This window comes from Chrysemys picta, chromosome 7 (genome assembly GCF_011386835.1).
Source record: "Chrysemys picta bellii isolate R12L10 chromosome 7, ASM1138683v2, whole genome shotgun sequence".
Classification (NCBI taxonomy): domain Eukaryota; kingdom Metazoa; phylum Chordata; order Testudines; family Emydidae; genus Chrysemys; species Chrysemys picta.
Window position 1 is genome coordinate 47347818 of NC_088797.1, and position 25705 is coordinate 47373522.

Sequence of the window (25705 nt, forward strand, 5' to 3'; positions counted from 1 at the left end):
CCTATGGAAGAGTGGGCGAATGGGAGCTCGACGTGTGAGGGAAGCGCTAGGAGCACCCAATGGGGTGGGGGACGGGCGGTGCATGTTGTCAAGGCACCGGGTGCGAAGGGGTCTGGCAGAGCGGCGTGTGCTACTGAGGAAGCCGGGTGTGCAGCGGCAGGATGCGGGTGGCGAACGGGCTCTGGGCGGCGCTGGCCCTGATCCTGCTCCCGGGCGGCAGCCGGGCCCTGCGGGAGGGGGAGTGCGAGGGTGAGCGAGGTGCCGGCGGGTGTCCCTGTCCGGGGGGCTGCGCATGGCGGCACCGGCTCTGGCGAGTCCTTGGCCTCGTGGGGCTGCTCTTCACCGGAGACTCGCTCGGCCGGTGGGCGGACTACCGGCCGCTGCGCGGGGCTGGGAGGAGTGGGGCTCCTGGTGTGGGGAGGGGTCCTTGAGCTGCCTGGGGTCTCCTGGGCCGGAAGGGGTTTCTGGAGGGGCTGCCCGGGCGGGAGGGGGCTGCCCGGTGGGCTCCCTGAGGTGCCTGGCAGTCTCAGAGGGAAAAGGCCCTAGTGAAGAGCAGCCCAAGAAAGCGAAGGGAAGTTGCCTCTTGTCACTGTCTGTTGGGTCTGGAACGTATCCTGCCTGAGCTACAAAGCAAAAATTAAGCTTTGTCCTTCATAGTAGCTTTCTGTTGTCTCTGTCAGCCTGTTTTAAAACACTTAACCAAAACTTTTGCTTGTTTATATCAGGAAGAGGGAGTCCTGATTTTGGAAAGATCTGTGGAGGGCCTCATAGTGATATCAAGCCAGGACTACAACTCTCTCTTACGTGCACCCATTTGAGAAGAGCAATTTTGAGACCAGGGTCCAAATTTTTGAAGGTATTTTGATGACCATTTTCAGGTGTCTAAATACCTTTTAAAAATCTGTCCCTAATAGTGATATTTAGTACTCTGCACTCTTGGCTTTTTTTTTTTTTTTAATTGCTCTCATTTCACAGCTCACCTTCATTAAAGATCCATTTAATACTCAGTTCTTCATTTCTCTGTTCTATCCTGGGTTTAGGGTGTTTTTTTCTGTAATAGCTGATAATCTCCAAATAAAGCAAAGTAGGGAGGGTGAGGAATGTTCTGATGAAAGGTTTTGTGATATGGAAGAACTTCCCTAGCTAAGGAAGTGAATTCTGAACCTGAATATTGGCAGGTTAGTAAAGGAGAAAGTGAATCTTGACTATGTTCAAGTGTATTTGTAAATTGCAAGCCTGACCTGATAAGTGAAATGTAATTTTAAAAAACTTTGTCTCCTTACATGGCATAAATGATACCATGGTGACTAACACAATAGAAATCATACAGTACTGGTCACCATTATACTCCGGTTCAGGTAATATATATTGTACCGTTTATGCTAAAGGGTGCCAGTGTTCAGCTAATAATACAAACTATACACTGGGATCTTGGTGCACCACTGAAATGCATCAGCCTCTTAGGTTTAAACTACTTAACAGCACAGAAGAGTTACACAACAGTTCTTAAGTGAAGAAGTGAACAGATTCTGCAGATGAAACTTTAAGGGGAACTTTAAAGATGTAGTTATCCAATTTGGAATTTCCCTGCAGTTCTGGAATTTTGCACCACTACTGCTGCAAAAAATGCCATAGTCTCTTTAATTGGGGATTAATTTTTTCACCTCATCTGAAAGATGGCATCTCCAGTGCCCTGTAACACCATGCTGGAACTCAGGTTCAAGAGTAACTCAGTCACCAATATCATTCCCTGCAGCACCTGGAATCCAAATACTAGACCACAGCACAAGAACAGCGGACAGCACTGTGGGAGAAGTAATGTGAAATGGCCAAAAAAGATGCTATGCATGTAGAAAAAGTTCAGCTACCTATTTAGTTCAGGTTATGCTTTCTGCCAGTGTTACATATTTGGAGTGCAGACTTCTTCTTGGTTGTGTGGGGCTCAAATAGGTGATCCTGTATTTTCCAACTTCTTATGCCCTCCCTTGACTTTGGGATTGAGTGTAAAAGTAGCTGAAGGCCATAGAGATTGGTTGATCCCTTCTCCTGGTATCAGTAAAACGTATGGAAGCCCTAACCTGTGCCATTCCCTCCCCCACCCCCAGAGATGGGGTCAGTGTTGGGCACCTTGTCTCATCATTGAAAGTAACAGGATTGCAAGAGTGCTGCTGAGGGTCTCATTTGGCCCACAGAATTTTTCATACTGGTGATGTTGAGGTCAAGGTTGAGTTTCCAAAGCTGACATTCTTAAACAAAGCATTTTTTCCTTTTGTAAACTGAGTGGACTTGATCTGTACATACTGAGAGACAATAAACATGGAGTCGACAGTGCCATATTTATTTAGAGTCTGTCATTTTCAGAATAGTTTTGCATAATTAAAGTGCTTAGATTGACATTGAGTTATTGTTTTGGGAGGGAAGGATAAGAGAACCTGGGCATTAAATTGGCTCTTCCCACCCACCGCTTAGTGCTCCCTCTATTGTTTGTTGCTAGCATTGTATTTCCACAGCTCAGTGGTTCTCAAACTATGGCCAATCAGCACAGAGCTGCAGTCCATGTGACATTTGCAGGACCACTAACATAGTATTGGATGTGGCCCACAATGGTAAATAGGTTGAGAACCAACTGCCTCAGCTGAATCTGTGCTGCTCCTCCAGTACAGTACATGAATGTCATTGATGGGATCTCTCCTCAGGGATCTCAGTGGATCTGTTTCTGTTCTGTTCTAAGTATTAGCAAGACAAGGTAGGTGAGGTGTATAAATATGTGAGTCACCTGTCCTCATTCATGCTCTGAAAGATTTACTATGGTGTAATTGTCATGTGTACATCTCCAAGGGGATAGGTTCTTGGTCGCTAATGCAGTGTCCTAACCTCATTCACAAACCCCTTCATTCTCTTGTTTTCGTATAGTTCTCCCCAAGTGCTACTTCCAGGTTAGTGCAAATGTTATGAATCTCTTCCCATTTTTTCCCCCCTTTAGTGTGTGTTACATTCCTGGGAAGGTTCTACCAGAGTTTAAAGGACAAGGATGTTGAGTTCACACCAGCTAGTGTTGAAAAAGAACTCTTGAAATCCTGCAAAGAAGCAAAAGGCAAAGAGAACCGACTGGTAAGTAACAGTGATCCATCACTATCTCTTTTGCAGAATAATTCATAGAACACCTGGGAGGTAGATAGAAACTGGGAAAGTCTCTCACTGAATGGTTGTGTATACAGTATAGGCCTATATAGGGAAGATTTGAGGAGGAGTGCAATCCCTCTCCACTATAAAATAAATAAATTGGTACCAATTTTCCTATTGCTTGAACTCATTTCTGCCTGTAATTGAACTGTCATGAGAGAGTTTTTCTTATTAAATTTTACTTTCTACTGAACCCCTTGAGCATTAGATGATGCCTCTAGATTGTTGTACAAACTATGATTAAATAATAATGCTTATCAACCCTTGAACTGAAAAATGGCAAAGGAAGTGCTAATTGAAAGCAGTCCAAAATGCTTTCACAATGAAGTGACCCGAGTAGAAAGGCCTTCCCCTATCTTTGAAGAGAACTAGGAGTGACTTTGTCAGACATACTCAGGGACATATTGTACTTCAGACAAGTTGTCCTTGAACTGAGAAAACTCTGCCTTCAGGCCAGCTCAGATAAAATGTCACTCGGGGGTACCAGGACAACCTACATCAACATAATGAGAAATCAGCTTTTCTCATGGCTCTAATAGGACTCACGGAGAAATATTCTGTACCAGTAAATGTGAAACTGCAAAACCATGCGACCTAGTCTGTCAAAAATGTGCATGACAAAAGGCCAAATAAGCCATTTCTTGGTGGCATGTTCTCTCTGTTCCTCATGAGTGAAAATAAATCTTCCCCTGGAGCTGAGGTGCTTCCAAGAGGTGGAGTGAAAGTGGGGCTGTGGTTCCTGTTCCCCCTTCACTTTGCTTGCTCTAGAAATCTGAACCAAAGCAGCTGGTCCTCTCCTCTGGATGAAACAAATTCTGAGATAAAATCATGGCAAGACTGAGATTTGTATGGCAGAAAGCTCAGGGTCTCTGGCACAGAGGAGGGAGGAAGCACCCAAGAAAACCAGCTGAATTCTTCTGAAAGGATTCTTTTCCCTCAGCATCACTAGACACCTCATACTTTTCCTTTCTACCCCTCTAGTGCTATTACATTGGAGCCACCAGCGATGCAGCCACTAAAATGGTTAATGAGGTATCAAAACCTCTGAGTCACCACATCCCTGTGGAAAAGGTCTGTGAGAAACTGAAGAAGAAAGACAGCCAGATCTGTGAGCTAAAATACGGTGAGTTTGGGGAGACGTTAGCTATGGAGTTAAATGACTGGATTTTTCTGCAGTATGGACCTTTGTTCTGATAGATAACGCACTTGCCATCCGATCCCTTGTATGGATCTGTTTCTAATCTAAAACAGCCTAAAGTGGGCTTCTTTTGAAAGCTGATGAGGTGAAGCCACTTGCTCTTAAATTCTTCAGCAAGATCAGCAGAGTAAGTATTATGACAGATAACTTGAGCTGACCCCATTAGAGATGTTTGAATGGTTAGGCCGTAGCACAAGTATGTGTAGTAAATGTTCCTGGAAGCTCCTAATAGGGTGATTAGGTGAAAGTTGCTGTGTCTGGCACTAATCCAACTCAGAGGGTTCCTGCACAGACATGGGTTTGTCTAGTGTGCAGCATTGCTTATGCCCAGGATTAGCCCAGACCCTTGCGGCTAGAGGGTGCCTAACTGCCTCTCTAGATGCCTAGGTCCAACATTTAAGCACCACTGACGTTCACAAAACCACTGCTCAGCTGCTGCCTAACTCTGCTTAAGTCCTGATACTGCCCGACAGCTATCAAGTTGTATGGAGCCTTAGGTCATGCCTAAGCCCTGCCAGGATTTTCAAACAAGACAGCCCCCACCTCCTGCCCTCTTGCCTGCAGGGCCCAATCCAGGAGGTGCTCAGAGCACACTCTTCATTTTGTTCTTGGCCATTTTAGGCAGCTTCCTGCTCAGGTTGTTGGCTTCTGAGAATCTCTTTCGTGGATGCCTAACTCTCCACATACAATTGGGCTTCTTGTTACCAAACCCTATCAAAGACATTTACAAGAGATTATTTCATTTTTAAATGGTCCCTCCTTGATTCCCTAAAAGTCAGGCTTCCAGTTCTGCTCCACTGAAACTGCTCATGACAGTCCATTTAATGAGGTCTTCCTTGCCAAGCCTAATTAATGGTCAGTCTCGCAGCCCTCCATGATTATCCTCTCCTAAGTGATCTCTACCTTGCTGGCCACTCCTTCAGAAATATCTTAGTTGCTAGGCGTCTGTCCTTGGGCTCCATTTTTCTGTGCTTGTTCTCTGAGTATTCCTATCCACTCTCTCATCACCTCTATTTTGATGATTCTCAAACCCACCTCTTCTTCTGTGCAGGCCACATCTTTCTTTTGTTCTGTCTCCTCGTGGATATTTGTCTGTTTACTAAGAAGATCCATTTGTCACGTTTCTCTTGTCTTTCCTTCTAAAACCTCTCCTTTTACCTCTTGAGATGGAGAATCCACTGTCCTCTCTTATCATTAGAGTTTACAGCTCTGGGATTACCCTTGAATCCTCACATCCAGGCTTTCACTAAATCTTATGTTTCTCTCTAATAGATAAAAATCTGCCCTTTCCTTTCTGTGCTTACTGCCAAAACCCTAATTCTTGCCTCGTTTCTGTCTTGCTTGAACTCTTGTAACCACCACCACCTTTCTGGTGTCCCAGACTCTCTCCCCTTCACTGGGTCCAGTCTTCAGCAGCTGAATATAAGAATGGCCACAGTGGGTCAGACCAATGGTCCATCTAGCCCAGTATCCTGTCTCTGACAGTGGCCAGTGCCAGATATTTCAGAGAGAGTGAATAGCACAGGGCTGTTTTGAATGATCCATCTCCTGTCATCCTGACCCTGCCTCTGGCAGTTGGATGGTTAGGGACACCTGGGTTGCATCCCCAACCCTCTTGTCTTATAGCCATTGATGGACCTGTCCTCCATGAATTTACCTGATTAACTTTTTTTAAGCCAGTTATCCTTTTGGCATTCACAGCATCCCATGGCAAAGAGTTCCACGGGTTGACTCTGCATTGTATAGACAAGTACTTCCTTATGTTTGTTTTTAAACCTGCTGCGTGACTCCTAATTCTTGTGTTGTGTCAAAGAGGTAAATGATACTTCTTTGTTCACTTTCTTCACACCATTCATGATTTTATAGACCTCTATTATTACCTGGTATTTATCTCTTTTCTAAGCGAAACAGTCCCAGTCTTTTTAATCTCTCCTGATATGGAAGCTGTTCCATACCCATAATCATTTTTGTTGCTCTCCTCTTCCAATTCTAATATATCTTTTGAGAGATGAGGCAACAGAATTGCGTGCAATATTCAAGGTATGGACATACCCATCGATTTACATAGTGGCGTGATATTTTTTGTCTTAGTATCTATCCCTTTCTAATGATTCCTAACATTGTTACCTTTTTTGACTGCCGCTGTGCATTTAGAGGATGTTTTGAGGGAGCTATTCACGATGATTCTAAGATCTTTCTGGTAACAGCTAATTTAGACCCCATCATTTTGTATGTATAGCTAAGATTGTTCTCCAATGTGCATTACTTTGCATTTATCAACACTGATTTTCATCTGCCATTTTGTTGCCTAGTCACCCGGGTTAGTAGCTTTTTGCAGTCAGCTTTGGACTTAATTATTTTGTGTAATTTTGTATCATATGCAAATTTTGCCACCTCACTGTTTACACCTTATTTCAGATCACTTTTGAATATGTTGAACGGCACATATCCATGAGGGACCCTACTATTTACCTCTCTCCATTATGAAAACTGACCATTTATTCCTATCCTTAGTTTCCTGTCTTTTAACTAGTTACTGATCTATGAAAGGCCCTTCCTTCGTATCCTGTGACTGCTTAATTTGCTTAAGAGCCTTTGGTGAGGGACCTTGTCAAAGGCTTTCTGAAAGGCCAGGGACACTATATCAACTGGGTCGCCCTTGTCCATGTGCTTGTTGACACACTCAACTAATTCTAATACATTGTTGAGGCATGATTTCCCTTTTATAAAAGGAGTGTTGACTCTTCCCCAACATGCCATGTTTATCTTGGTGTCTGATCATTTTGTGTTTTGCTATAGTTTCAAACAATTTGCCTGATACTGAAGTTAGGCTTCCTGGCCTATAGTTGTCAGAATTGCCTTTAGAGCCTTTTTTTAAAGAATAGACATTACATTAGCTCCACTCCAGTTATCTGGTACAGAGGCTGACTTAAATGATATACATACCGCAGTTCAGCAGTTTCCATATTTGAGTTCCTTCAGAACTCTTGGGTGGATACCATTTATCCTGGTGACTTATTACTGTTTAATTTATCAGTTTGTTCCCAGAGCTCCTCTATTGACATTTCAGTCTGGGAAAATTCCTCAGATCTATCACCTACAAAGAATGGGTCAGGTGTGGGAATGTCGCTCATCCCCTGTAGCGAAGACCACAGCAAACAATTCATTTAGCTTCTCTACAATAGCCTTGTCTTTCTTGAGTACTCCTTTAGCACCTTGATCATCTAGTGGCCCCACTTCCTGTTCATCAGGCTTCCGGCTTCTGTTGTACTTAAAAAATAAATAAATACAAAATAATTCTTTGTTTTCCTGTTGCTCTGACTGCATCAGTCTGACACTGCCAGTCTCTTCACTGATTCCAAGTCCTTGTGCATGAAATTCAGCCTTGTTTGTCTTCGATTGCGATTCTCCTTCTTTCCGTGCCTCATTGCAAAATAATATCCTTTGTACTTATGTTTAAGCCTCATCTCCCTTTTTCCCCTCCCCCTCCTTTGTCTGTTTTTATATTTCATTTCATTTCAGTGAGGTAGGGATTCTCTTTAATCTCCACAAGAGTAGGCCTTCTCCAGTGAAAGACATTAACCACAAGCAACTCAATCAGTGAAGGTAACAAGCCAACCAAGTGTCTTTAAGAAAGATGTTAATTTTGACAGCTTCTAATCAATTTGTTATTGCTCACTTAAAATAACTGATGTTCCCCTCTCTCTCACTCTTTAGACAAGCAGATTGACCTGAGCACTGTGGACCTGAAGAAACTGAGAGTGAAAGAACTGAAGAAGATCCTAGATGACTGGGGTGAAACATGCAAGGGCTGTGCAGAAAAATCAGACTATATTCGCAAAATCAATGAACTGATGCCTAAATATGCACCAAAGGCAGCCAGTTCACGGACAGATCTCTGACCAATGTAGTGGCCTCTGTCATATAACACCTCGTACAAACTACATTAATCTCTCTGTTTTGTTTCTTATAAAGCCTTTTTTTGTAACTTATTTAACTGGGCTCCCAAAGCTGTCAGTTGGAGTTGTGAAATGCTCATTCAACACCCCTGTTATGTCATGTCTCTAGTTTGTATTTCTCCTGATTCTGGTTTAGTTTAGGACATCACAATCTGTATGGGATTTTTTTATTAAAGTAAAAAGAAATCTTCTCTTTTTCTACAACATCTGAGTTGAAAGGAGTTCAGTGGAAATCACAAGCAGGTATGGCTATAGTTCAGCTGAAGCTAGTCTTCTAAAAATAGCAGCACTGATGTGCTAGTGCACAAAGTTGAGCCTATCTAACCCTGTGGGCATCTATACCTCCCAGCTCCTGCATAGCTGCAATCATACTCTGTGCTGAAGGCTGGTTGCAGGGGGTGTTAGAAGTTTGGTGTGATACAAGACCCTACACAAGCTTCACTGTGAGTCCTAGACTCCAGTTAGGGTACAGACTGCGCCTCTAGTGCTGTATGAGGCAAGGACAGCTGAGAGGGGTGAGACCAGAGCCTGCTTGTGTAAATGCAGCTTTACCCCAGCCCTGCCTCCGGATTTGTAGTGTTTTTAATGGGTGTGTGGGTGTCCTAGTCCAGTGCTGCAGGGTGTGATGTACGCAGTGGGGCCTGGACCCTTGTAGGAGGAGGCGTGGGGTAGGGGTGAAGCACCTCCCTCCAGGCCGGTGCAGAGATAGTCCCACGCAAGGCCCAAGGATGCTTGCAGGAGCCAACGCCGCTCGCGTCAGGAAGGGGCCTGGTCTCAGCCCCATAGCGGCCTGGCACTGTTGGCTGATCTCGAGTAGCAGGGGGCGCTGTGCGGGGCCGGGCCACCGCCAATTCCCCTCACTCGAAGCCGGCGCCCTCCACGTTGGTCCCCTGACGGGGAGAAGCTGTAACTGTCACTTCTTTATTGGTCCTTTCTTGTCACATGACTCCGGCCGCGTGGGTGGCGGGAGGGTCTCTCTTGTCATGTGACAGGTGCCTTGGCGCCCGCTCGCCATTACCCCTGACGCCACCATGCGGCGGGGCGCAAAATGATGACGTGTAGCCCGCGCGGCGCGGCGGCCGGACTCCGGAGCCGCCTTCGTTCCCTTTTGTCCAAGATGGCGGCGGCCGCCGGAGGCGCCTCCTGAGCCGCGGGTCCGGGAGCCATGAAGCGGGGCAGCGAGCGGGACCCCAGCCCGGGCGGGGCGGGAGGAGGCCGAGCCGCCGCCGCCGCCAAGCGGCCCCGGGAGCGAGAACGGGAAAGCAGCAGCCGGCGGGGCCCGCACCGGAGCTCGGGCGCCTCCCGTAGTAGCCGGGACAAGCTCCCGCCCGGTGGTGGCAGCGGCGCCTCCAGCTCCCGCAGCCACCGCGGTGACGAGCGGGCCGGAGGCAGCGACTCCAACCACCGCACGGCGGGGAGCGGCTCGGCCTCCAGCGCCCGCAGCAGCCAGGCCGCCCCCCCCTCCACCTCCTCGTCGTCGTCCCGGGCGCTGGGGGTCCCCAAGGCCAAGGCCCTCCCGGGGGCCGTGGTGGCCCCGTCACTGCTGCTGGCGGGCCCCCCCCCGGGGGCAGCACCCTCCCTGCTATTGGCCCCGCTGGGGGGCTCGCCAGGGCTGGTGGTGGAGCCGCCCGGCTCCTGCGAGTACAAGACGTTGCTGGTGAGTGGGCTGAGTGCAGCACTGCCTGACCAGCTGCTGGAGGATGGGCTCTTCCGCCAGTTCCAGCGCTTTGCGAGTGGGGGTGCTGGCGACATCAGTGTGAAGCTTTCCCACACGCCTGAGCTCGGCCGTGTCGCCTATGTCAACTTCCGGCACCCGGGGGACGCCCGCGATGCCCGCAGACACGCCCGGGCCCGGCAGCTTCTTCTGTACGATCGTCCCCTCAAGGTGGAGCCTGTGTATCTGCGTGGGGGTCGCAGGAGCCGCACACCCCCACCTGTGCCCTCCCCAGAGCCTCTGGGCTACTTGCCACCCATCCACAGCACCTACCAGTATAAGCAGAGGTCGCTCTCACCTGTTGCCAGCCCTTTATTGAGGGAGCCAAGGCCCCGGCATGCTCATGCTGCGGCTGCAGCCTTTGCCTTGGAGGCTGCTGCCCTTGGGCTCTCCCGGGAGCGGGAGAGGGCGCTGGATTACTATGGGCTGTATGATGAGCGTGGCCGACCCTATGGCTACCCCATAGTGGCTGAGGAAGACCTGATGCCAGAGGATGACCAGAGAGCCACCCGGAACCTGTTCATTGGGAACTTAGATCATAACGTCTCAGAGGTGGAGCTGAGACGTGCTTTTGAGAAGTATGGCATCATTGAGGAGGTGGTGATCAAGCGCCCTGCTCGAGGCCAAGGTGGGGCCTATGCGTTCCTCAAGTTCCAGAACTTGGACATGGCCCATCGGGCTAAGGTCGCCATGTCTGGCCGGGTTGTTGGCAGGAACCCCATCAAAATTGGCTATGGTAAAGCCAACCCTACTACTCGACTCTGGGTAGGCGGCCTTGGACCAAGTACCTCCCTGGCTGCCCTTGCTAGGGAGTTTGATCGCTTTGGTAGCATCAGGACTATTGACTATGTGAAGGGGGATAGCTTTGCCTATATTCAGTATGAAAGCCTGGATGCTGCCCAGGCTGCCTGTGCGCAGATGAGGGGCTTCCCCTTGGGTGGACCAGAGAGGAGACTTAGAGTGGATTTTGCCAAAGCTGAAGAGACAAGATACCCCCAGCAGTACCAGCCTGCACCACTCCCAGTGCACTATGAGCTGTTACCTGATGGATATAGCAGGCACAGAAGCCTAGAGCAAGACTTAAGGGTGAGAGATAGGACTCCTCCACATCTCCTGTACTCGGACAGAGACAGGAGCTTTGCAGAGGCAGACTGGGCTAGCCCTGCCAAAAATGCTGAACGCAGAAATAACTTGGAGAGCTACGGCCGATCCGTGCGTAGCCGCAGCGGAGAACGTTGGGGTAGTGACAGTGACCGCAGCGTGCCCAAGCCTTGGGAAGAAAGACGGAAACGCCGGAGCCTTTCCAGTGACCGAGGAAGGACTGCTCATTCGCCTTACGAGGACAGAGGCAGGACAAAGGCCAGTGGGCTAGTTTTAGATCGCAGCCCAGACAGGGTTCGCAAAGAGAACAACACTACGGAGTCTGGCACAGAGAGAGACCAGAGTAACTCCCTTCAGAACAACCGGCACGTGTCTGAGGAGAAACCCCATCGTGAAACTTCTGATGTTCCTCAGCCTAAAAAAAGGGACAGCGAACGCAATCATCGAACTGGTGAATCGGAATCAAAAACTCACGAGGAGCCAAAATCTGAGACCAAAAAAGTAAAGAACTTATCAGAATTCGCTCAAACGCTGCAACTTGCTTGGAACGGGCTTCTTGTGTTAAAAAATAGCTGCTTCCCCACGTCTATGCACATCCTGGAGGGAGACCTAGGTGTCATCAATGGGCTCCTTAAAGACCATTCATCTGGTGGAAAGTTAACACAGCTCAAGATTGCTCAAAGACTTCGGCTTGACCAGCCCAAGCTGGATGAAGTAACTCGCCGTATCAAACAAGGCAGTCCTAATGGTTATGCTGTGCTACTGGCTACCCAAGCCACCCAAGGAGGGGTAGGGGCTGAGGGGACCTTTCCTGTTGTGGAGCCTGGCTTGCAGCGAAGGCTTCTCAGGAATCTAGTCTCCTACTTGAAACAGAAGCAGGCTGCTGGGGTGATCAGCCTGCCTGTGGGAGGGGCGAAGTGCAGAGACAGCACAGGCATGCTTTATGCTTTCCCTCCCTGTGAATTCTCTCAGCAGTACCTCCAGTCAGCACTAAGGACATTGGGAAAGTTAGAAGAAGAACATATGGTGATAGTTATAGTCAAAGACACTGCCTAGCCCACACCGTCTCTTCAGATTCCATGTTTTCTTTGTGTGTGTCACAACCCAGTTGTTTTTAAGGCCGATCATTTTGGTGGAAGCCCAGTAAACCTTAAACAAAACTGTAAGATTTTTAGTTTCCAATTTAATTTTAATACCATTTGAATAGATCCAATTTTATTCATTTTTTAATATGTGACACTGTCCACTGTGTTCTGTATTTTTATTTTTTAACTGTATGGAAAGTTGTCAGTAAAGCCTTGTTCACTGATGGATTTTTAATCTTGTGCAGTATCTTGGTTTTTATGGGCTTACGAGGGGCTGGTTCCCTGTCCCCCCCAAGAGCTAAAAGATGATGCCTCCTCCCTTTCCAGTTTCTCAGACCTATATTTCCCCTACCTCTTTCCAGGTGCCCTGGAAGATTGGGGAAGACTTCTTTATGATATATGAGAGACACTGAAATGTCACTTCATGTTCTTGGCCTGCTTGCTTTGTATATTATAAATTTGAGTCTTGACACTTTTCTGCTAATTCTTCAATATTTGATAGAGGTAGATAAGTTCCAAGGAAGTGAATCCTGATCAAAGTGACTTTTATTCATAGTTTTAATTTTTTTTTTTAAACAGCTATTTAACACTTGAGAGCAAAATGCTGCTTATAAAAGGTCACAAGGACTGACCAAGAAGCTTCAACAAAATATAGGTAGACAAGTCTTGACATTCCTGATAATTTTTAAGGGTGGGGAAGGGAAAAAAAAAAATCCCACCTTTCCTCTTTGGAGAGAGAACCCTCTTGGGCCTCTGTAATACATAAACAAATAAAGGGCACAAGCTTAGTTTTTATTGCACTGCAGATGCCCTTTTGTATAGTGCAGAGCTCAACTATCTGGCAAAACCATGGCAGTTAACCTTGTCCAAAGTTAAATTGTTTGCAGGATTCTAAAGGAGGAAAAAATACCTTTGGCTGTTTAAAAACATAATTATGTACTAAGAGATAATTTTCCTAAGATCCTGGGACATCCTGCCACAGTAAGAGCATAAAGAAGGAATGAAAATTGGAATTGAAGAAGGGGCGGTTCCTTCTGGTAGTCTGTGAGGTGGTTGTCTGACAGGAGCTAGGCCATTTGCCTCTCTAATTTCTCAGTATCTTAATGATGGGGGTTAACCATTCCAAACTTGATTTAAGAGCCACACAGTTACATTATTTTATAATGCTGGTAGCCTTTAGCAGTCTTCGAGAAGAGTTTCTAGGATTTAAAAAAAAAAAAAAACCTAAATTTAGCAGTTTCTTTGAATTTTCAGACTTTTTTTTTTGTTGTAAAACAACAGTGCTGGAGGATCCAAACATCTCTTTTGCACATGTGGGTGTGAGCCAGACACTCAGTGGCAGAAAGTTGCCAAAGACCCTTTTAAAACTGCTGTGAGCTAATACGCTCATTTGACTGGTGGCAGAAGCTATGTAAGGGGGAGGTTAATTCACACTAATAAAGCCCATTTATCCTGCACAGTTTCAGACGAGGAACAGCAGTGTTGGTGCATTGTCAGTTGCTTGTTTCAATAATGTAAACAATTTGTTGCTTTTATTTAATACTGCAATAATATTAAAATAGAGCTACTGGGTGAGTTTAATAATGAGGGTTCCATAATAATGCCCCCCCCCCAAGTACAACAACATGTCTAAAAGTTAGAGGCTAGCTGGATTGACTAGGGCTTTCAGTTTTTTAACTGTGTTGTGGCCAAGTCCTGTAGTGTTGATGGTTCCTTATGTAAGCTATCAGCATCTTGAAGTGTTACGTTTGTTTTTTTGAAACCAACTGCTATTAAATATTCCACATGGTCAGTGTTAGAGAGCAACTCTAGCTTTTGTCACAAACATCCTGTGTATTGAAAGTGCAGTTGTGAACTGAATCTTTTACTGCCTAGTGCTGTGAATTCTAGTTGCTACTGCTTCTTCGGTTGAGTGGCAATGACTGCTTGTTATATGATCCGAGTTGGAAGGTTCCAGAGACAGATGATTCCCTGAGGCCAAAGCCAGAAAAATGTTACTTGAGCTCTGCAATGCCAAGGCCCAAGTAAATAGTAATTAGAACTTCAGATTATTAGCGCTTTAGCCTTGTACTGTTGCTTCCTGAATGGGTTTCTGTTCAATGTGGGTGAGTGTTTATGAATGGAGTCCATCATTCCCAGGATATGGTTGTGCCCCTGGTGTCATGAATATTCAGACATCTAAAGTTACTATAAAAACAGGTGCCTATTATCTGTCTAGCATCAAATGTATGCTAGGTGCAGAAAAATGAGGCCAAGGTCCTTGCCCCAAAGACTTCACAGTAGATAAGGCATGGGGAATGTACTGACAAGCAAGTAATAGCACATGGGTGCTGCTAGGTCTATGACACTTTTTTCCAGCTACGAGAACCCTTTCTTCACGGCAGGGCCTCTGTGAAGATGCAACGAGAGGATGGCAGCACTAGGTAAGCCCAGCCTAGGGAGGTGCAACAGGTGGTAATGTCATGTGATCTTAACATCTCATTGAGTGTAGGAGACTTTTAGATACCTATAGTGTCTTTTAGATACATACAGGGCCACAAAAGCATGGGTCTTGACAAATGTGAATCCTGCCTGACCTTTGTGAATAGATGAGATTTTTGGGGCAGAAGGAAAATGTAAGCCAGTCTCTGCAATGGGGAAAGACACCAAAACAATTCCCACCTACTCTAAAACTAGCAGTGGGAAGTGTAGTGTAGACATAGCTCCAGCAGTGAACTTTTTTGTTGCTGTTTTAGTAAATGCTGAACAGCAGCGTGGTGGTAAAAATGGTTCTGCCTTGTCTACACTAGGATTTTGTACTGGTTTTAAGAGCAGTTCAGTGGCCATTTTGGGGGACAGTACCCTGGGAAGAGAGCCTAGAAATCAGTTCAACCAGGCTGTCTTGCTCTACTGGAGAATTAGGTTGGTAGGATAGAGCTGACTTAGAGCACAAACTGTTCAATATGTCCATGCGCTAAACCACTTATTGCAATGCCCCTCAGGTAAATATCCTGGCACTGCTCCCTGTGGGACATTTCAAAAAAACCCTTGATGCATTTATGTACTACTCGTGCTGTTAGACCAGCAATCCCCCCCAGCTGAAGTGGCACTGTAGACAGGTTACATGCATGTAACCTGTTTGAAACAGTCTTGTGTAGGGATCTTTTTTAATGGTTAATTTCTCTGGGGTAGACAAAGTGAATTAGCAACTGTTGGAGGGAAGTACCACTCTGGGAGGGTGGGCAGAGAGTAAAGGCCATCTCCCCTTGTGGTTAAAAACACTCTACTCAGGGTAGTGCTGGCCTGACTCTGCCTGAGGCTTGAACTGAGGAGGAAGAAACTCACTGGGCTTCCTTGCTCTCTACTCAACATCATTCTTTTTGTGCAAACTTCCCATTCTGAATTCTAGGAATAGACAAGAGAGCAACCCACCAGGGTAAGTTAAGAAAGGTGTAAAAGTTTTCAGAAGAGAGATGTTTTCAGCCAAGTGGTGGCATGTTTTTTGAGCACCAGGCTGTATGTAGTGGGCTTTGTTAGGGCTTGGAATTTGATGTGAAGGTGAACTTAGTTTTGCTCTCTGTAATGAAAGCCACAAGGCACCTAACCTAGGTGATTTTTAAGGTGGGGCCCTTGCGGTCTCAAAAACAACAGCACCTCATTTGACTTATCTGTCATCCAGCCTGCATAGATAACATGATCTCTTCCTCTCTCGTGTTAACCCCACTACAAAACCATTTATTTAGTGCCCATAACCAGTGTAATAAATGTTCAGGTATATCTTAAATCACAGTAGTAAAGCAGTAAGAGTTTTGTTTCAAGGCAGACCAAGTATGCTGTTAATCAGTAAATAGTTGTTTTGATTTAACCTTGTAAAATGAGGAACCTGGAAGAGTTGCCAGGGATGTCCAAGGCACACCTCTGGTGGGCAGCCTTGAGTGAGTGAAGGACAAGTTCTGTCACAGAACTGAACATGTTTTGAGTTAACAGTTCTTTGTAATTGCAGCACTGCTTCTTCCTCCCACCTGATTTACCTTGTCCTTTGTGTTGCAACTCAGTCATTTCTCCCACAGATGGCTGCTTGTTGGGGTGTCTTGGGAGATACTGTGCTGCCAAATACTATTTGGGCAGGTCTGAGGGGGAAAACATGGGTACAGCTCACAGCCATTCGTAGAGACAGGACTTGTATTTTATTTTTTTAATAAATACACTTTACATTAAAGAAAGGCCTTCAATTTGCAGTTTCCACAGAGGGTTTGAAAGGGAGAAAAAAAGATTAAAAAAACTTGAATCACAAGGGGGGAAAAAGGGCCCAAACTGCAATCCCAGAGCCCCTTGTCTCCATGAATACCAGGGTGTCAGCCTCCCCCTCTGGCTGCTGTCACAGCAAGAACCTCTGCTTAAAACAGGCTGGAGGTTCAGTTACCCCCTTGGGCTTTTCCCTAAAGGCAGGTGACACATACACAAGCTAGCAGCAGATGGCAACAGCTGTTTAAAAAAAAAATTCTCAATTCTCAGCAATTTTAGAAACCATGATCCTCTTATTTCATTTAGTACTCTCAGTAAAAATGCCCCTTTTGTTAATTTTAAACCATTTTTCTCCCCCAAAACCTGACCCGTGGTAACAAGATACTAGATTGATACAAAGTTCAGACCCTTTTTACTATAACACCTGCCTTTTTTTTTTTTTTCTTTTTTTTTTTCTTCCTTTTTTTGGTTTTATATAAAACTATTTTTGTTCTTTAGGAAAGAACTTTGTACAAAGAAAATATATTCTGAAATAGCTTCAGACGTTTCCGTGGAGAGGAGAGTCTCATCTCAGCCTAAAATTAAAAATTAAAAAAAAAAAAAAAAGGCAGAGAGAAAGAGGCCTAACCCCTGGTCTGTTTATTCAAGCGCCTCGATCTGACCCAAACCAACACAACTGCTGGGCTGGAGTTCATTGGATGTCCCAAGGGGTGCTCAGAAATTGCTTCCGGGTTGGTCTCTTGTCTTCTGGGAAGGGAACTTCTCCTGCTGCCAACACCCTGCGTGGTGGTCACTCCTCACTCATTCAGAGACAAGATTATGTCGTCTTCCAAGTCAGAGTTATCTGAGCTGTCAGCTGGAAAGGGGACACATGGTTTATTTGTTTGGTGTATGTGGAAAAAATGCAGATGTCAGGCCAGCTAAGTAATGGAGCCTGTTCTGCATCAGTCAGTTACAAGAGACTACCACCACCTGCTCAAGCAAACTGATCACAGACCAATGAACTCCTTAGCATTAGCAGCTAGAGACACAGCCTGTAATTGTATTTCAGGCCAGCAAGTCAACTGGCGTAAGGTGAGTGCGCACTAGGGTTTTAGTGGATCAAAGGGACTGGTGCAATTTTACCTAGTATAATTCATGTAAGTTGACGGAACTCCCTTGCACAAGTGGGGCTGGAACTTTCCACCAGGAGGTTACTCCTATGTCAACTCTTTGCACAACTTATTGGGAACATATAAATGACATAACTTCATGTTGCTGGGATGTGGTTTTGCAACACAGTTATCCCACACATTATTTCAAGAAACGACATCCTACCTTGGATGTGTGGGCTCTGCATAAGTTATAGTTCATTATGTAGCAAACTAGACACCAAAAGCTACGTTCTTATTGAACAGTTGTTGCCTTTCCAGGCAGGGCACTGCTGGGACCTCATTAGTGAGGAAAGTCAATAATTCATTATACTTACACCATCATTTATAGCACCTCCCACAAAGCACTTCACAATGAAATAGCAGCACAGCACTCATTAAAGGTGACCTGCAGAGGATTTCTAAAAACAGGGCTTTTGCCCTTTTTAGCTTTGTGAGGCAGAATGAAGACATGAAAGTATTTGCCAAAAGTTCCACCCCCCCGCCCCACAATCACTTGCTTTAACTTTAAACAGGAAAGTCAAGTCTCAGCTGTGCTGCAGGGGACTATAAAGTGGCAGAGCCACAGACCATGAGTTCTCAGGCCCTAGCTGAAGTGACATGGTTACTGAATATTTAACAAAGATGGCCTTTCTCCTAAGTATTTGTTGAGTGCTATAGTTAACTAGGTGTTAAAAGCAGTTTTAAAGAATAACCAAAACTCACTCTCCCCTCAGCTTCTTAGGATTTCTCTTACATTTCATGAGCTCTCCAGAGAGCCTTCCAGGGTAAGCAAAGCCTCATAAAAAAGGTGACAAACCTTTTAGGCCTTTAAAAAAAAAAAAAGGGGGGGGGGGAAGCAGCTCAGGCCACAAGCCTGTTTTTCCCCCTTTGTAGGTACCTTTAATATAGGTAGGAAAAATGGGTTGGCAAAAGTTAGTCAAAGAAATATTTTATAGTCTGAACTATCCAGTATCACAAGCTCACTGCCCAGACAACTCAATGCTGTGTTGTCTCCTCCAGCCCAGATGGAGTACTTGCAGCTGGACTCCTTTCAACTTTTCCTTTTGCTTAAAAAGATTATCTGGGAGCTATTTCCATGGTCCCGATTTATCCAGAGGAAATGTTTATAGCAACTCTCCAGTGCTGCTGATTTCTGTGGCCAGGCTGGGCCAAGATCTCTGACCACTTCAGGAGAACCAGCTGCAAACACATCTCAGAAGTTTCAAGGGAAAGTACAAGTCAATCCAGCTGCATGTTCTGCCATGGGGCGGGGCAAGGGACAGCAGTTGCTGGGCTGAAAAGTCAGGGGAGCTGAAGGAAAGTTGAAGTTCCAGTGTCCCTGCCCAAAATGCTTGGCTGCCCTTTCAGCTGTGACCCACCAGCCAATCAAGTCTCAGCCTCTATTGTAAAGCCTAGGAGAGCAGTAGCTATGGCAATGCAATGGGAGCTGAGCCACAAAGTGCTGCTGTAAAATAGCAACTAGGTTACATGGGGAAAGAGGAGGGACAACAGATCTGAAGAGTCCAGAAAACATGGAGAGGAAAAGAGGCAGAAAAGAAGTTATTTATTACTAGCAGGTGGGAACTGAATGAGAGAGAGGCATCCTGATCTCATGAGGAAAGAATTTCTTGGCTGATCAGCCTTCAGCCATGTCCTTAAGAATCCAATGTATGCCTCAGGTGTACCACCTCTATCACTCCACTGGCCAGACAGCACAGAACCTTTCAAGACGTTTACAAAGCACTTATCTTGTCAACTGTTCTCACACTACCCAAGTGAGACCACACAGACCTGTTATAACTGCCATGAGGGAGAGCACAATGCTTCACTGGGTCATGTAAGGCTCTTCAATTCAAACGCTGACTGTTCTCGCAACACAAACCCTTAAATCTGCAAATACATATGCCTGGAGAGAGCTCACGTACTAGCTTGGCAGTCACTGTTCCAGGTGTTAGAATAGCAGTTCACAGCTCAGCCCAACACTGAAAAGCAAGTTATTCTGCTGTGAGTTCCCAGTCACCAGCAAGCGGGACAGAAATGCTCATTTTAATCAGACACTTTTCTTGCAGATACCCAAGTTCAGCCCGTCAGCAAGAGGGTTCTTCCCAGGGCCTGGATCAGAAGTCCTGCTCAGCTGCTTTCTGTAGGGCATTACCAGGGGGAGATAGCCCCAGATTTCCTAGGAGCATTTTCATAAGGACATCCTAGTGACTCAGACAATGAAACGAGCTTCTGCAAGAACCCCAGTGGGTGCAGAAATTGCCCTAGTCCAGAAAGGCCAAGCTTCAAGCTGCTTTGTGCGGATCCCCTCCAACCCAAGTGATGCGTGAGGCTGAGAGGAACATCTTCACATTTTAAATGTTTTCACAGGTCATTCCTGAAAAGGCAACCCCTCCCTGCCCGGGACATGTGTACCGGGGTCACTCACTTCCCTGTTTTCATTGTTCCTTTAATTATTATGTCCCCACACTGTACATGGGCATACTAACTGTGCCAAGCTTAGGGAGGGTTGTCAAGAAATACTAGTATGGCCAGTAAGAAGCTCAGAGGGCCAGTACCACTGGGGGGCAGGGGAGGAGAAGCAAAGTGCTATACATTGGATAGTGCATCTCAAGATTGGACTCTAAGCAGTGAATACAAGGATCAGAGTCTCTGAGGCTCACTGGTCTCCCCACGGCTGGGAACTTGTAAGACATGACTGCAGCCTCAGGGAAGGCAGAGGAGAAGATTATGATTCGGTAAGTACAAGATGCATGCTGGACCTGGACCACACCAGCCTGACAAAGCTGAGTCCAAAAAGAAGAGCCGCCACAGGACCCAGCTAACCATACAAGTGCAGCCTGACCAGAGCATGGCTGAGAGTTCCATTCCTAGCTAGAGACTCCAAAGATGCAGGGGAACTTCACAGCCATCTCGGAGGGCTAGCTGCAGCTATACAAGTTCAAAGTGGAGTCTCAAATAGCCCAAAATCACAGGGCACCTGCTCAGCAACTTCTGAGCAGGCAACGCACTCAGTGCAAGAGGTGCTGATGCTACTCATAAATGACCCCTTTGGCAGAGGCTTGGAACTTGGGCCAGGTGGAGCTGTGACAAGTCCCTTTAGCCTGGTGACTTATGTAGCCTTTGTGACTGATGGCAGTGGGGAAAAGCCTAAAGGAATTACCCCACAAACCACTCTGGCTAGCTTCTGAACAAGAGCACCCCATAGTGCTGTCTTTCTGCAAAGCTGTCCTTAGGAGCACTATGTCCATAATAGCTATGTATGTACAGAGCCAGTATGCACCCTACTGCCAAACCTGCTTCCATCCTACCCCAACTTTAGCTGGCATGGCTAGCGAGGCACCATTCAAAACTGGGGAGCCAGAGCAAGAAGAGAGCCAGCCAACTGCTGCAGCTGCTCCTCCTCCCTCCCCATGGTCCAGGCCACCACATACGCAGGGATGGGATCAGCAATTCCTGGACCCCCATTTCCTCTGCTTCCTTTCTACCTCCTCCCTATTTTCTACTACACCAAAAAATGAAGTGGGCAACAAGGAGATGGGGTGGGGGATAGCTGGGAGGGGACATGTGATGGGGTGGGAACCAGTCATGGGCAGTGCTCTGGTGGAGCATAGATGAGTGCCAGCCTGTTTCCCCCCCAATGTGCCCATTGGAAAGGGGTCACACACACCCCCACCCCCAGTGTTCACAGGCTGCAATTTCACTGCAGGGTTGACAACCTCAAACCACCAGTCCAAATCTAGATCTAAAACCCCAGAATAAACTTGATATTACATGCCCATTTGCCATATTAGTAATGCCCCACCCCTCACCTCTCTACATTCACCCCCTTCCCCTTCTATAAACTGCAGGCTGCTCAGGAATGAGTGGTGAGGTGTGTCTAATTCCCTCGAGCATCAGGAGTTGGATGATTACTTTAACTATTGCCCTTAAGTGTCAGACCTGTTACCCGCTGGCCTCTCTAATGGAAGCCTCGGCTTTGTCTTTCCCATATAAGCCTGGAGTTTTCTGTGTGCTGCTCAGTGCTGTAGACCGAGTAGTTTCTAATACTTTAGGTATCAAGTCTAAATGCTCGGTGCCCATTTGAGATTTTGGAGCCAACTAGTGATCTCTGTGATTCAGTATTCAAACAGGTAAAGTTGTGAGCAGGAAAGGTGTACTCACATTGCCTGGATATCAGACGATCACTTATTCTCTGCTGCAGCCGCCTCCCCTTCTACCGAGACTCAATCACAGATTGATGTAAATGGCACACGTACACATTACAGCCATTTATCGGAACTAAGAGCCAATTGACTTGCAAATGCAGAGGTTTTTAAAGACAGTCAAGTTAAAATGAGCTCCTTTTCAAGTGCACAAAATTTCACCCATTTCTGTGTAACCTTCCCTCTCCTTCCCACCAGTGTCTGCTACCTACCAGTACTCAACTCCTTCCTCAATACCCATTCCCCTTGCGTCCTTACAAGCCAAAGTACAGAGATGTCAGGTTCTTGTGGCTTCCTTACCATTCCCACTGGGTCTTCCCCACACAGCTGCTGAGTGCTCACAGCAGGCCTGTAGCCCCATCAGAGGAAGCAGGAACACAGAGTTAGTGGACAGGCCAGAGGCAGCCCCACAGGACTTTGTCTTTCCTCCAACAGTAAAGTAAGTGGGGTAAGGTAGATGCAGCACAGAATGCCAGTCTCCCCCTCTGGCAGAAGGGCCAGAAAGTGGTGAAAAGGCCCTGCAGGACCAAGTTTTAGTCACTTCTCTTCCTGGCGCCGGTGACTCCTAAACTGAGATTTCCTTTAGTTTCAGTTAAGGGACCTGTCATAGGCCTGTTCGAACGCACTCTCACAAAATAATACCGCTAAGTATCTATTAAAGTGCAATTCATTTTTAATTAGAGCTATGCAAATGTCCTGTTTGGACAAAATACCTACCACCTTCAAGAGAACAGCGGACTGACTGACATACATATAAGAAAATCTCTGGAGACCTGAGGGGACATTACCCCCAAATTCATGAGTCTGATCACAGAGGAGCAGGGCTGCACTACAACGAAACAGAAGAAGAGCATGGATGAGTCTGCCAGTGAGAGTGACTCTGAACTTAGTGTAGAAGGCTATACCAGCTCAGAAACTGAAAATTGCCACTCAAAGCCTTCCAACCTGCCACCAGAGAGGTCAGGTTTCCATCTCAGTTCCCATCCAGCCCCATCACTGCAATATTTTAGTACCTCAAACATCATTCATCTTCAACACACATGTAAGGTAGGACAGTGCTACTATGCTCATTTGACAGATGGGGAACTGCAGCACAGAGACACTAAGTGAATACCCTAAGATCACACAGGAAATCTGTGGAAGAGGGGGCAACAGAACTCAGATCTCTTGAGTCTCAATCCAGTGCCACCTTAACCACAAGGTCATCCTCTCTTGATTGTTAAGCATTTTCAAAATTGAAGTGCTAGACAAACTCCAGAGCCGTTATGTATTTATTTTTCTTTTAAATGAAGTCTCTGTTTTTCCAAACCAGGAGGGAGAACAACTTCAACCTTATGCGCAGAGCTAGGTTAGCATTGGAACGGTCAGGGGCAACGAAGAAGCAAGCTGAGAAACGCCATGCTGGGTTATTCTCTAAGTAACTGCAGAAGGTGAAAGTACATCAGCCAAATGGAAAAGGCTCAAACTAGCAAGGAAAAAAATGGCTTCCCATTTCCATGAGGGTATAAACAAAGCAGAGGAGAGGAGAGAAGTTACATAGTGGTCTGCGTCCCACTGGAGAGCAGGATTTGTGAGCATACATATAACAATCCTTCACACAGAGTTGCAAAACTTGCTTTTAAATTCTCTCAAGTGTATCTGGGAATAAAGATGGAAACAATTTCCTTCCTAGACCTAACAAAGGTGGTTCCCTCAGACCATGGTTGGTATTTACCATTGAAGCTCTTTGGGAGGCCTAAAGCTGATTGAGTGGGGGGACCAGTGCCTTTCATCCAGGGAGGGAAGGAGAGAAATCAATTTTTCCAGAGGGAAAATTTATCTTTTTCATATTTGTGGGGATGGGACCACCTATGACCACCAGGTTAGAAGTATACTTACTATCACCAAGGATCAGCTCAACTTCCTCATCTGCATCAGAATCCTCATCTTCACCTTCATCCCCCTCTTCCAGCAAGTTGGCAAGCTCCTCATCATCAGAGGGAGCGAAATCATTGTCTCCATCCTCACCAGCATTCTCATTGTTCTCATCCTCCTCCAGCTCGGCCTCCAGCAGCTGGTCAGTGTCTAGTTCATCAAGGTCATCTGTATCATCATCGTCTTCATCATCATCCTCTTCCTCTTGTTCTTCTTCCTCCTGCAGCGACAGCAAAAGAGCCCATTAGGACATGCAAAAGTATATGGGGACTCTACTGAGGGAAATGCATACCTCCCCAAACTAAAGGTCACCCAACATTATTTGTAAACTCTACCGTCTTCACCCTTAAATCACGATAGATGCTAGATTGACAGTCCTGGAGAAGTCCTTGTTACCCATAAAACAGGTATAACAAAAGGTAGTAACATCGCACGCCTCCGCCCCACGATGTTACTTGCCAACATGCCTCACACGGATCTGCAGAGGCACATAGTTCAGCCCCAGCTCGATACAATCCCTGGCCTCATGCCAGGCTTACACAGACAGCTGTTCCTTCACAATTGGTCTGAGACCACTAATTCAGTCAGAGAAACTGGAATTGGTCACTGCTGACCAGGATGAGATTTGAGGTCCAGTGAAAATCTCTATTATCCCATTACCAAACCACGAGCCATTCAATCCTCAGATTATAAATTCTTTTAAAGTGGCTCAGCAGTCTCACTACTGAAATTTACACTGTGAATCGGAGTCTCCATTCTACCAGTGTGCTGAATGAACAGCTTAAAGAGGAGAAAACAATCCATCGGAATTTTAGTTTGTTTAGTGATTGAATTTCTTATTCCATAAATTAAACCCTTTCCAGCCTGAATGCCATTTCTGGTATAAGCATGGTTTTATGAGTGGGATGAGGCGAATGGTAGCACTCAGTGATCCTTACACACAACTGAGAGGATACCAGCTGCACCAACAAGTCTCTGAATTTCAGTCCCCTTTTAGTATTCTTGCACATATATCACACCCACCCACACCCCTCTTCTCCGATGGAATATTTTCACATGGCAGGAAAAGTACCTCCCTGAACCATGGAGTCTGAGGGGGTATATGGGACACACCTTGCAAGATTATAAAGCAGCTGGGGAATATTTGACAAACGCATCAGAGACAGATACTCAACCCTGCCTCTTTCTTGTGGCATTGACAGATTTTGGTTGGTTTCATTTTCAGAATTATGCTAAGGGAAGAGAAGCCCCATCTTCTTTGCTCCCACCACACCACTTTTTTTTTTTTAAGTCTGTCTAATACACATACATACAAATGGTATTATGACTAAAAGTAGTAGGTAAATGTTCTCCAAAGCATGTGCATCCACAGCATAAAGGGGTACTGAGCTTACCGTCCACAGCTGGAAAGTTAGGAATAGCAGCAAGCCCTGACATTCTATCCATCCAGTGAGCTCTATTATTTTTAGATTCATGAAAGGCCTCCAAAGTATGTCTCTCACTCACTGGAAGTATTTACATAATTTAAAATCGGATGGATAAAAATAGATGTTAATAATAAAGAAAAAAATGATTTTAAAAAAATCTAGTTTATTTAAATACATTTTTCTTTTTCAAAATCAACCTGTTTAAAATTCAGTTTGAAATAACCTAGGTAAAGGCCTAAATTTACTATAAACTATTAAAATCATTTAAATAAATAAAAAAAACAATATGCTATATCAATAAGCCCTCCTTCAATTTCAATGAGTTAAAAGGTGCGGCTTTAATATGTATGTATAGAATCAGGGGGGAATATCTAATTTTTGAGGTCAACTTGACTTTTATAAATATGTCACGTCATGTACTATATTATTGTCAACCTTTACAACTGAATGAATGCTAATATTTACATTTTTCCAAAAGTACTTTTGGTTTGCTGTGCAGAATTAACCTTAATTACTTTTGGTTTCAGTTTAGCTGGCGGGTGGACAGATTTATTTTTTAATT

At 45.7% G+C, this 25705-nt stretch overlaps 3 protein-coding genes across 7 annotated transcripts in view; 2 read left to right on the plus strand and 1 right to left on the minus strand.

Annotated features, from left to right (window-relative positions):
* Positions 1-3: 3 nt before the first annotated feature.
* Positions 4-8531, plus strand: MANF (mesencephalic astrocyte derived neurotrophic factor). The gene is made up of 4 exons (XM_005285283.4): positions 4-249; positions 2984-3111; positions 4165-4306; positions 8099-8531. Exons 1-4 carry the CDS (start codon positions 162-164, stop codon positions 8281-8283), a joined length of 543 nt encoding a protein of 180 aa, XP_005285340.1. The 5' UTR covers positions 4-161; the 3' UTR covers positions 8284-8531.
* A 12-nt stretch (positions 8532-8543) lies between these two features.
* RBM15B (RNA binding motif protein 15B) lies at positions 8544-12475 on the plus strand. The gene has a single exon (XM_005315598.4). The coding sequence runs from the start codon at positions 9506-9508 to the stop codon at positions 12209-12211; it is 2706 nt and encodes a 901-aa protein (XP_005315655.2). The 5' UTR covers positions 8544-9505; the 3' UTR covers positions 12212-12475.
* A 3908-nt stretch (positions 12476-16383) lies between these two features.
* Positions 16384-25705, minus strand: part of DCAF1 (DDB1 and CUL4 associated factor 1) — a 112117-nt gene continuing 102795 nt past the window's right edge. For all 5 annotated transcript variants that reach the window (XM_042861764.2, XM_005285282.5, XM_042861762.2 and 2 more), the window contains 2 exons: positions 23681-23936; positions 16384-17320 (listed from right to left, as the gene is read on the minus strand). In XM_042861764.2, the coding sequence (XP_042717698.1) occupies positions 17262-17320; positions 23681-23936 (315 nt within the window). In that variant the 3' untranslated portion in view covers positions 16384-17261. The remainder of the gene's footprint in view (positions 17321-23680; positions 23937-25705) is intronic.

Bases quoted from the DNA above. Each gene is read 5' to 3' on its own strand.
- MANF (XM_005285283.4), top strand. From the start codon at position 162: ATGCGGGTGGCGAACGGGCTCTGGGCGGCGCTGGCCCTGATCCTGCTC. The intron at 3,112-4,164 runs GTAAGTAACAGT...CTACCCCTCTAG, and splicing joins AAGGCAAAGAGAACCGACTG to TGCTATTACATTGGAGCCAC. The intron at 4,307-8,098 runs GTGAGTTTGGGG...CTCACTCTTTAG, and splicing joins GATCTGTGAGCTAAAATACG to ACAAGCAGATTGACCTGAGC.
- RBM15B (XM_005315598.4), top strand. From the start codon at position 9,506: ATGAAGCGGGGCAGCGAGCGGGACCCCAGCCCGGGCGGGGCGGGAGGA.